The sequence below is a fragment of the Camelina sativa genome, chromosome 9, assembly GCF_030686135.1.
Source record: "Camelina sativa cultivar CO46 ecotype springtype chromosome 9, ASM3068613v1".
NCBI classification, from domain to species: domain Eukaryota; kingdom Viridiplantae; phylum Streptophyta; class Magnoliopsida; order Brassicales; family Brassicaceae; genus Camelina; species Camelina sativa.
Genome location: NC_141888.1, coordinates 16,459,032 through 16,470,076, shown reverse-complemented (window position 1 = coordinate 16,470,076; position 11,045 = coordinate 16,459,032). Strand labels below are relative to the sequence as shown.

General features: G+C 38.1%; 2 protein-coding genes across 8 annotated transcripts; one reads left to right on the top strand and one right to left on the bottom strand.

Annotated features, from left to right (window-relative positions):
• Window positions 1-530: 530 nt before the first annotated feature.
• Window positions 531-8,269, top strand: LOC104712028 (endoribonuclease Dicer homolog 3). 7 transcript variants are annotated; one of them, XM_010428819.3, is made up of 24 exons: window positions 531-874; window positions 1,000-1,174; window positions 1,335-1,448; window positions 1,904-2,038; window positions 2,139-2,208; window positions 2,336-2,373; window positions 2,452-2,583; window positions 2,686-2,838; window positions 2,938-3,067; window positions 3,154-3,241; window positions 3,323-3,515; window positions 3,607-3,767; window positions 3,851-4,173; window positions 4,365-4,636; window positions 4,732-5,243; window positions 5,323-5,417; window positions 5,525-5,754; window positions 5,846-6,055; window positions 6,142-6,609; window positions 6,687-6,959; window positions 7,059-7,385; window positions 7,461-7,593; window positions 7,694-7,805; window positions 7,898-8,269. In XM_010428819.3, the coding sequence occupies exons 1-24, from the start codon at window positions 723-725 to the stop codon at window positions 8,106-8,108; spliced, it is 4,707 nt and encodes a 1,568-aa protein (XP_010427121.2). In that variant the 5' UTR covers window positions 531-722; the 3' UTR covers window positions 8,109-8,269. The 7 variants fall into 7 exon arrangements, with proteins under 7 accessions (XP_010427121.2, XP_019084869.2, XP_019084871.2 ...); XM_019229324.2 differs by having other exon boundaries at window positions 550-874; window positions 1,003-1,174; XM_019229326.2 differs by having other exon boundaries at window positions 554-902.
• LOC104712029 (uncharacterized) lies at window positions 8,109-10,729 on the bottom strand. The gene is made up of 10 exons (XM_010428820.2): window positions 10,449-10,729; window positions 10,210-10,301; window positions 9,990-10,092; window positions 9,712-9,911; window positions 9,484-9,615; window positions 9,280-9,387; window positions 9,074-9,196; window positions 8,780-8,985; window positions 8,526-8,679; window positions 8,109-8,443 (listed from the first exon to the last, which is right to left on the bottom strand). Exons 1-10 carry the CDS (start codon window positions 10,648-10,650, stop codon window positions 8,234-8,236), a joined length of 1,530 nt encoding a protein of 509 aa, XP_010427122.1. The 5' UTR covers window positions 10,651-10,729; the 3' UTR covers window positions 8,109-8,233.
• Between the last annotated feature and the right edge of the window lie 316 nt (window positions 10,730-11,045).

Below are 11,045 nucleotides of genomic sequence, written 5' to 3'. Positions count from 1 at the left end.
AAATTTTTTATCAAAAGTTTTTTGACAAAAAAATTTTTGGCGGGAAAATTTTTTTGAAAAATTTTTGGCGGGAAAATATGTCGGAAATTTTTTGGCGGGAAAATTTTGTTTTTCTTTTTATTGAATAAAATAATTTTCATCTAAGGGTAAAATGGTCATTAAAAATTAAAAGAGGGCATAAATAAAAATGACCAGAAAAGAGGGTATTTTTGAAAAGGGGTATATCAAAAGGGGCATTTTTAACAAATTCTCTTAAAAATATTTGTTACCAATCAAATTTTAACAATTAAAGTTTCTACAGTCAAATCATCTACAACCAAATTCTCTACAGCGTAAATTTTAAAGTTAAAGTTTTTACAGCCATAAGTAACTGCCGTTACCGATCAGGACCCTAATATCTAAAACTATAAAATCTGTGACAAGAAAATAAAATGGGTCAGGTCCACTGGGCTTTTATTGAGGCGTCTAAATATTTGAAGGAAGAGAAAATCCAAAAATAAAGAATCGGAAAAGGTAAGAATAAAAAAAATAGTTTGACTTAAATTTATTAAATACAGAAACTAATCTCACATTCGAAACTACTATTTTCATAAGTACCAAAACCCAGTGGCACAGGTTCAGAGAAAGAAGAAAGAATCACTTTTTAAAAGCCGAAGCTGATTCAACCCCAAAATTCGAAATTCCTCTCTACCCATTAGTCTTTAAAGTGTGTTCCTTTTTCTATGTTCGTCATGCATTCCTCGTTGGAGCCGGAGATAATGGAGGAAGAAGATTCACAACAAGGAGGCGGTGGAGGAAGCAATTCGCTCAAGAGAAAATTCTCTGAAATCGATGGAGATCAGAATCATGCTCCTATGATGATTGACTCTAATGGGTAGAAGAATCTTCATCTTCCTCTCTTTGTAACTTACTTGATTTTCTTCTTTCAACAAGGCTTTTAGGACAATTCACTTAAAGTTTACTCTTTTTGTTCCTTCTTGTGTTTTGTTTTGTTTGCAGTAGTTATGAGTTGAAGGTGTATGAGGTTGCAATGAACAGGAATGTAATTGCTGTTCTGGGGTCTGGAACTAATAAGTCAGAGATCACTAAGATGCTTATCAAAGCCATGGGTTCTTCTGATACATCCAAAAGATTGATAATTTTCTTGGCCCCTACTGTAAATCTTGTCAAACAGGCAAGTCCTCCTTTTCATTTTAGATGCTTCATTGATGTATGCAAAAGAAAAAGAAAAAAATGTTTCTTTTGGATTTGACCAATTTTAGTCAATGATATTGGTGAATGAATGGCATTGGGAGCTCATTCTTTTCATGTATTATTGTTGTGTATGGTTTTAGCAATGCTGTGAGATTAGAACACATGTGAGTTTGAAGGTTGAAGAGTACTTTGGAGCTAAAGGAGTTGATAAATGGACTTCCCAACGCTGGGAAGAGGAAGTTAGCAAGCACGATGTAAGTTTGTGTTTCTGTTTGGATCTATTTTGCTAGTAATACGCCAACTAGTAGTTTTGATGAAATATGTCACAATTTCATTGTGTGGTTAGTTCAAATTTGGCAGAATGTTGCAATCCACTTTGACCTGCTCATCGTTGTCTCTGATAATGAAAAAATCACAGGCCATGCTAATATTTCGAGTCATTGATATGGTCTTTTAGGTTGATTCTTTGTTTGTTTACTTAAAGCTCATTCCAATTTGTTAATACATTTTGCTACCTAGAGTTCTGGGGTTGGTTCTTCTTCCATTGTTGACTCTTTCACCATCATTTTGTTTTAACTTGTTTGCTCGTTCCTTTGAGATAGATCTGTGACTATATTGACCGCACAGCAATCACATACTTATTTTCTGTTGCCAAACCCAAGTGATCTGTCTATTATCTGCAATGACAATCATGTTTTTTCTGGTTCAGGTTCTGGTTATGACTCCTCAGATATTATTGGATGCCCTTAGAAGTGCATTCCTGAAACTAGAGATGGTATGTCTTATAATAATAGATGAATGCCACCGCACCACTGGCAATCATCCCTATGCCAAGTTAATGAAGGTGTGTGTTTTCTCAGTAGTGATTAAGCTCTATTAGTTTTTCATAAACAGAGTTTCCATAATTTTGCCAACAAACTAGATTCTTTCTTGTTTTCATGAAGGAATTCTATCACGAATCCACTAACAAACCGAAGATGTTTGGATTGACTGCGTCAGACGTCGTTAGAAAAGGTATGTCAAAACCAAAGATTTCTGTAACTAGTTTTAATGTTTCAACCTCATCTAAGTAAAATAAACTCATACTGCAAGAGTTTTGTTAGCCGTCTCTAAAATGTTTACTCTCTCTCTAACTATGCAGATCAGGTATCAGAACTTGAGAGACTGATGGAATCAAAGGTACCTTGTTTTTGCGTAACAAGGAAATAGATAGAGTTTTTCAAATTAATGTTATGAAACATTTTACTTTAAATTCAGATTTTTAATCCTGAAGAGCGGAATGGGGTGGAAAAGTTTGCTACAGCAGTAAAAGAAGGTCCAATATTTTATGACCCACCACCATTCTATAGTTTGGAATTGAAAGAAAAGTTGGAAAGTTCACACCACAAGGTATATATACTATATGCTCGCTGAATATGAGCCAGAACATGACTCTTCCCTATTATGTTTCAGAGTGCTTAAAAAAGATTCTGCTTTTTTCTTTTCCTACAGTTTGATGCTTCTCTTAGAAGGCTTCAAGAGTTGGAAGAGGGCAGTTTTCTCAACATGGAGAACAAGTTTGAGACATATCAAAAGCGATTGTCCATCGACTACAGAGAGATCTTGCATTGCCTTGACAATCTTGGCCTGATTTGCGCGCACTTGGTATTTTTCTAACACATTACTACCAGTTGGTTTCCTTTGGCTAGTACTACCTGCTGTGCTGATTAAAATTTGTTCTTCAACGTCTTGCTTTCGGGATAGGCGGCTGAAGTCTGCTTGGAGAAACTCTCAGATACGAAAGAGGAAAGTGAAACTTATAAAGAATGCTCATTGGTGTGGAAGGAATTTCTTGAGGATATTTTATCCTCGATTGGGGTGTATTTGCAGCAAGGTACTGTATTCTAAGCTCTATATTGGATTAAGGAGTCCACTTCTATTCACCAATTTGATATTTTTTCACTGTGCCTCGTTTGTTAGATTTGCAGCAAAACCATCTGTCAGCAGTAAATTCCGGACATGTATCTCCAAAGTTAAAAGAACTCTTCCATCTAGTGGATTTATTCAGGTAATTTTAATTGTTTTTTTCCAACTCCCAAAACTGCAACAAAAATCTTCATATGTTCTGATGATTTCAAGTTGCTGGCAGAGGGGAAAAATCTCTATATGTTCTTATTTTTGTTGAGAGAATTATAACTGCCGAAGTGATCGAAAGATTCGTGAAGAAAGAAGCCTCTTTAGCTTACTTTAATATTTTGTATTTAATCGGAAACAACTCCTCCACCGATGCATCGGCACAGAAATCACAAATTAAAATCCCTGATCCATTTCATGTTGACAAGGTTAGCATAATCTTCATTACAGTCAGACGTTTAACAGTTTGAAAAATTTGATTTTATTCTGTCTTCTCTGAAAGCTTTTTAATGAGTGCAGGTGAATCTTATATTTATCACTGATGTGGTTGAAGAGGGAACACAGGTTCCAAATTGCTCATGCATGGTTTGTTTTGACCTGCCCAAATCAGAGTGTAGTTACTCGCATTTTCAAAAACATGCCAAACAGAGTAATTCTAAGTCTATCATGTTTCTTGAAAGGTAGGAGGGAATCTCGTTTAATACAAAATGTTTAATCCAGTGCGCTCCTTTGTAGTTCAATTCTGAAATACTAATTATTGTAGGGGGAACCCGAAACAAAGAGACCATCTGGATGACCTTATGCGAAGAGAAGTCCTAATTCAAGATCCAGAAGCTCGAAACTTAAAATCGTGTCCACCTCCAGCGACAAGTGGCCATGGCATGCAAGAGACTAAAGCCATGGTTATTCCAGATTCTAACATAACTGTATCTGAGGAAGCAGCTGCCGTACAAACTGTGATTGATCCTCCTAGCAGAAATGAGCAGTTAGCATGTAAGCAGTTACGTTTGGATAAAAATCTTTTGCAATGCAGTGCCAAAGTGAAGGTTGCCTCTTCTAAAAGTAAATCATCTTCATCATCTGCAGGTATGTTTCATCATTTCCTTAATTCCTCAATAAGTTGGTGTCGGTGATTTTGGTCTTAATTCCTTCATCAGCCGCTGTTGATTCACACACACATACACATCAGACATATGTATATCATATGTCTATGTCTAAGGTCATGGAGCTTGTCTTAATTTGTTTATATATGTATACATCTTTTTTTCTCTTGACAGGTTCGAAAAAACGTAAGGAGTTGCACGGGACAACCTGTGCAAACGAATTGTCAGGGACCTGGGGGGAAAATATTGATGGCGCCATCTTTCAGGCTTATAAGTTTGGCTTCTCTTGTAATATTTCTGGCGAATCATACTCGAGTTTCTCTCTTTTGCTTGAGTCAACCCTCGCTGAAGATGTTGGTAAAGTTGAGATGGACCTTTACTTGGTCAGGAAGCTTGTGAAGGCTTCCGTCTCACCTTGTGGCCAGATACGTTTGACTCAAGAGGAGGTACCCAACGTTGATCCGTAGGATTTATACAGTTTCTTGTTTCATGGTTTGAACAATTGAACTTAATATCTTCTTCTTTGTGGTTTTGGATGCAGATGGTTAAAGCAAAGTGTTTTCAGCAGTTTTTCTTTAATGGCATGTTTGGAAATTTATTTGTTGGATCTAAGTCATCGGGAACAAAGAGAGAATTTTTACTTCAAACTGACACAAGTTCTCTTTGGCACCCTTCCTTTATGTTTCTACTGCTACCAGTTGAAACAAAGGATCTAGCTTCGACTGCAACAATTGATTGGTCAGCTATCAACTCCTGTGCCTCGATAGTTGAGTTCTTGAAGAAAAATTCTCTTCGCGTTAGTGATGGGAACCAGTGCAGCACCTTATCCAGTCAGGAAGTCTTACTCGGCGATAAAACGGAAGAAACGAATCTGATTCATTTTGCCAACGCTTCGTCTGATAAAGATAGTCTCGAAGAACTTGTTGTCATTGCGATTCATACTGGAAGGATATACTCTATAGTTGAAGCAGTAAGGGATTCTTCTGCTATGAGCCCGTTTGAGGGCGACGTCTCATCAGAATATGCTACTTATGCAGAATATTTTAATAAGAAGTAAGTGATATTCTAGCTATGGATGTTCTTTCAATCTACTTATGATAGCTCTCTAGTTAATGTTACTCCCTTGAATCAGGTATGGGATTGTTTTGACGCACCCAAACCAGCCGTTGATAAAGTTGAAGCAGAGTCACCATGCACACAACCTTTTAGTCGACTTCAATGAAGAGAGTAAGTTGATTCTTGAGAATTCCTCGAACACATGGATACGTTGTGTATGTTCTCAGGATATTGTAGTGTACGAGGTCTAAGATGTTTTTTCCAATGTAAATGGACAGTGGTTGTGAAGACAGAACCAAAAGCTGGCAATGTTAGAAAAAAAAAACCAAATATTTATGCGCATTTGCCTCCAGAGCTATTGGTCAGAATTGATGTACCACGTGCTGTGCTAAAATCAATCTACTTGCTGCCCTCAGTGATGCACCGCCTAGAGTCTCTGATGTTGGCCAGTCAGCTTAGGGAAGAGATTGATTGTAGCATCGATAACTTCAGTATATCAAGTACTTCGGTATAGTTTTTGACTCTATCTGTTATTTAGAGATGAAAGTAGAAGATATCTTGATTGTCATTTACCTCTTGCATTGGTTTAATAAATTCAGATTCTTGAAGCACTAACAACACTTACATGCCCCGAACCGTTTTCCATGGAACGGTTGGAACTGCTTGGGGATTCAGTCTTGAAGTATGTTGTGAGCTGTTATCTATTCCTTAAGTATCCTGACAAAGACGAGGGACAACTATCACGGCAGAGGCAATCGATTATATCTAACTCGAATCTTCATCGCGTAGCAACTAATCGCAAACTACAGGTATCTTCTAATATTTTGTAAGTAAATGTCTTATATCAGTCAGAACACTAATGAAGTACCTTTTATATTGGGATTGGTTTTGATAGGGATACATAAGAAACGGCGCTTTTGAACCGCGTCGCTGGACTGCACCTGGTCAGTCATCTCTTTTTCCAGTTCCTTGCAAGTGTGGGGTTGAAACTAGAGAAGTACCATTGGACCCAAAATTCTTCACAGAAAACATGACTATCAAAATAGGGAAGTCTTGCGACAGGGGTCATAGATGGACAGTTTCGAAATCTGTATCAGATTGCGCTGAGGCCTTGATTGGTGCCTATTATGTAAGCGGTGGATTGCCTGCTGCTCTCCATATGATGAAATGGCTTGGTGTTGACGTTAATTTTGACCCGAACCTAGTCGTTGAAGCGATCAATAGAGTTTCTCTACGGTGTTACATCCCTAAAGACAATGAGCTCACAGAGTTGGAGACAAAGATCCAACATGGGTTCTCTGCAAAGTTCCTTTTGAAAGAGGCTATCACTCACTCCTCTGTTCATGAATCCTATTCATACGAGGTATGATGACTTCATCATTTTTAACACCTTGCGTTATTTGGCTAATCTCATGGCTGTTTAATTTGTTCCTCAAACAGAGATTGGAGTTTCTTGGCGATTCTGTACTGGATTTTCTAATCACCCGTCACCTTTTTAACACCTACGAACAAACTGGGCCTGGAGAGATGACCGATCTTCGTTCGGCATGTGTGAATAATGAAAATTTTGCGCAAGTTGCAGTCAAAAATAATCTGCACACCCACCTTCAACGTTGTGCTACGGTTCTTGAGACTCAAATAAACGAGTATCTGATGTCTTTTACAAAGCCAGATGAGACTGGTAGATCAATCCCTTCAATACAGGGCCCTAAGGTAAAAACATAGTTGCATGACTATTTAAAGTTCCTGCCTGAGAGTTTTTAGATTACAAAGAGAACAAATAGGTTGACATGTTTGTCTGCTTTGGTTTAGGCTCTTGGAGACTTGGTGGAGAGTATCGCTGGAGCGTTGCTGATCGATACAAGGCTAGATCTTGATCAAGTGTGGAAAGTATTTGAGCCGTTGCTTTCTCCACTTGTAACTCCAGATAAACTTCAGCTTCCTCCATACCGGGAGCTCAATGAGCTATGCGACTCTCTTGGGTATTTCTTCCGAGTGAAATGTTCTAATGATGGTGTCAAGGCACAAGCTACGATCCAGTTGCAGCTGGACGATGTTCTTCTAACTGGAGATGGATCTGAACAGACAAATAAACTGGCTTTGGGTAAAGCAGCTTCACATCTGCTTACGCAACTTGAGGTATATGTTCTGATGTTTCCACTTGCGTGTGTATTTAATGGTTTAATTTGCTGAAACTTTTTTTTGGTTCTTCAGAAGAGAAACATTTCACGTAAAATTTCGATCGGGGATAATCAAAGTTCCATGGATGTCAATCTTGCTTGCAATCATAGTGGCCGAGAAACTCCTGTTCCAGATTCTAGCGAAATCCAGAGTATAGTGATTCCAGGTGAGAGTTGCATACACTGTTTTCTACCTTAACAGATTCTTCTTTTTCGTCTTCAGTTTCTTCATTTCTTGATTTAATGAGTTTTTTTTTTTTTTTTCAGTTATTGGACCTATAAACATGAAGAAAGGGGGGCCTCGTGGAACTCTACATGAGTTCTGCAAGAAGCATCTCTGGCCAATGCCTACGTTCGACACCTCCGAAGAGAAATCACGGTGAATTCATCATCACTTGTCTCTTATTTTGGTTCGGTGTTTTCCTGAGTATTGACCAATCTTAAACTGATAACTTTCTTGTGTCTGCACAGAACTCCGTTTGAATTCACAGATGGAGATGAGAAGCGAACTAGTTTCAGCAGTTTCATATCGACCATAACATTAAGGATTCCCAATCGTGAGGCTGTGATGTACGCCGGAGAAGCTAGGCCCGACAAGAAGAGTTCCTTCGACTCTGCAGTCGTGGAACTGCTCTATGAGCTCGAGCGCCGCAAGATACTCACCATACAAAAAGTAAACTGATTTTGACTGTTAACAAGTTACTACTGATTCACATTTAGTAAAAAGCGTACTCATCAGGAAATGTCTAGTGTGTCGACTAGTTCCGGATTGTTCTGTATGTAAACCTCTAATGTATCTGTTAATTGTTATGCCTTAATGATAAGCTCGTAGATGTTACTACAGTTGAAGCTACTAACACGTTTAAGCATCTCGAAACCTTTTCGGGATCCGAGAAACTCTATACGTTTGAAAACAGTCTTGCCATCTTTCATCACCGAGTTTGCTGGTCGGAGCTTTTCACTGTGCCTCGAGTTAGTGTGAATTGCCGCTTTGATTTCCTCCTCAGACATGTTTTCCTGCGACAGTACATAAAATCACTAACTACTTTGAAAAATGGTTTCGACAACGCGATCCTGACATATATGAGGACATTTCTACCTGATAGAACGCATAGATGTTTTGGAGAATCTGCTGACATGTAAAACCGGTTTCACTGAAGTACGACCTGGAACAAGGTCCCATCTCACCATACCAATCAATTGGAAGAAGTAACGTAATAAAATGGTTTTTGTATACCAATTCCGTTCTCTCACTGTCATGACATAACAACAAAAACAACATAAGCTTTAATATACCAAAAAGGGTAGCTTGCATACCAAGTTAAATACAGAGATGAAGAATAACATGGGAACCTTTCTGTAAGAAGTCTCATAGACCGAGTAAATGTATCATTGGTTTTCGCATCAAAGAAGGCAGATAAAGACTTTCTTTCGTTATCTTCGTTGTTGCTGAAACTATCTATGATAACACTAGCTGTTGAGGTTGGTTCAGATATTGTCCAGCAAATAGAATCTAAAAGGCTGCTCAGATTTAGCGGTTGGATCAGCGTCTTTCCCATCTGTTTGAAGAACAAAGAAGATAGAGTACGGTTTAGCGATAGCTCGGTTTTCGAAGATGAAATATATGGAAAGAGAATGCAATAATGCCTTTGCGTGGCGATTTGTGACAGCCTTTTTGGCGGATTCCACAATTTTCTGCCTTTCTTTGTGTGTTGTAGTCCTGTTTGTTAACATAGAGTCATCTTCAAGAACACATTCCGTGTGGGATTCCTGTAAGAACGCAACAACGTAAGATTAAAGGACTAGAGACTTCACGGATACTTGTCCAACAGATAATTAGAAGATATACATACCTTCCCCAATTTCTCGAACATTGTCCTAAGATCTTTTGCCAAATCAGCTGACATCCGAACTAGAGTGTGCATTGGTTTCTCTTCCAAACTCTTCTGAAGCCAGAGAGGCTGAAACAGGCGACCATTTTATATAAGAAAACAAATGATAATATGCCATTAATAATGTCTAACAAGATGGAAAACGAGTTCTCTCAATTAGCTTACTGTAACAAGGTTGCTCGAGTGACCAAGATATCTCAGAGCAGAACCAGCTTCACATACAACATGACTTGCATTACATCCAATGAACCATTGATTCATAAGCTTAGCACCTCTTTCAAGAGTTACCTGTGAAACCTGCAAGACTTGGAATGGAGCCGTTGATCATCCACAGACATTGCTACTTGCTACCATCCTTTAAGTCTCATAGGGTGTTGAGAAGTGAGGACTAACCCGGGATCTTGCTTCCTCCGAAATATCGGGATCGATGAAAACAGAACAGCCTGAGAAATCCAAGTCCTTGCTTCCCGTGAAGTCGGTTCCTTGAATGCTTCTATGTACTTTTCCTACTGCGTATACGGATTTTGATCCATCCGCTTTCACCTTAGTCTCTCCTTGATTTTTGACCGCGTAAAAAGACTCACTCAACTTAACTGCAGCCAGATCACAACTAGTATGGTAAACCTTATGATAAAGAATCAACAAACTCGGTTATATATTGACATACTCACCGTTTCTACGGACACTGTCCACAAACCACCCAAGAGTAACAATATGCAAACTCTCTCTTCTCCCATGTTTCAAGGCATGCTCAAACTTGCGACCGTCATAGCTGTAAACTCCTTTTTTTAATGTTAAGGAACTAACACAAAACTACATAAATGTTCATGTTTATATAAAGCTCAAATGATTACTCAAGTTTCTAAAGTAAACATAAAGTCAAAAGGATATCTGAACAACCAAATGTGTACACAGAGAATTCAAAAGAGAACTGTATTCACCACCAAGTCTCTCTGTAGCTTCCTTCACCTGTTTCCTTGCCTCTACATACAACAATTGATACTCAATTCATAAAACTAGCTCAGATTTCACAGATTGGTTTTGGAAATTGGATTCAAAATTTCGGTTCTAGGTAGTAAAAAGTTGAATTACCAAGTATTAATTTATAGAGGTTTTACTATAGCTAGTACCTTTAGAGAGACCAGTTACGCAGATGATTAGACCAGAGAAAGGTCCATCGAATTGAACCGGTGGTTGGGACCGGGATGTGGAAGTGGTGGTCGGAGAAAAAGGCTCCGATATGCGGCTGTCAGGTAGTGAGGGCGTTAACTCCACGCGCAGCTTCGAACACCTCTTGGTATCGATCACTTGTGCTCTTCTTCGGACTTCCATTTTTGTTAGATTTTCTTGAGTAGAAATAATTTGCAGAATCAAAGAAACAAGTTTGAGACGTGGACTTCAAGGAAGAAGAAGAAACTAATAAAAGAATTGTTATAAAATAAGAAACTTAAAGATTATGAGTATCTGTAGAATATAGTAGAGGAGAGCATGATCGGTTCATGTTAGGAAAGTAATCTTTCGTCATTACAATCCAACGACTTCGTTGATATTTTTTATATTTTTTTTTATTGGTATGAACTGATATCTTATATAATACTAGATAAGGATCCGCCCGATATGCGGGTTTTAAATAAAATTAAATTTAACAAAAATATATTAAAATTTGTTGTACATTTTTTATAAGTTTTATTTTTGCTATAATATACTGATTTATATCCATTTACAAA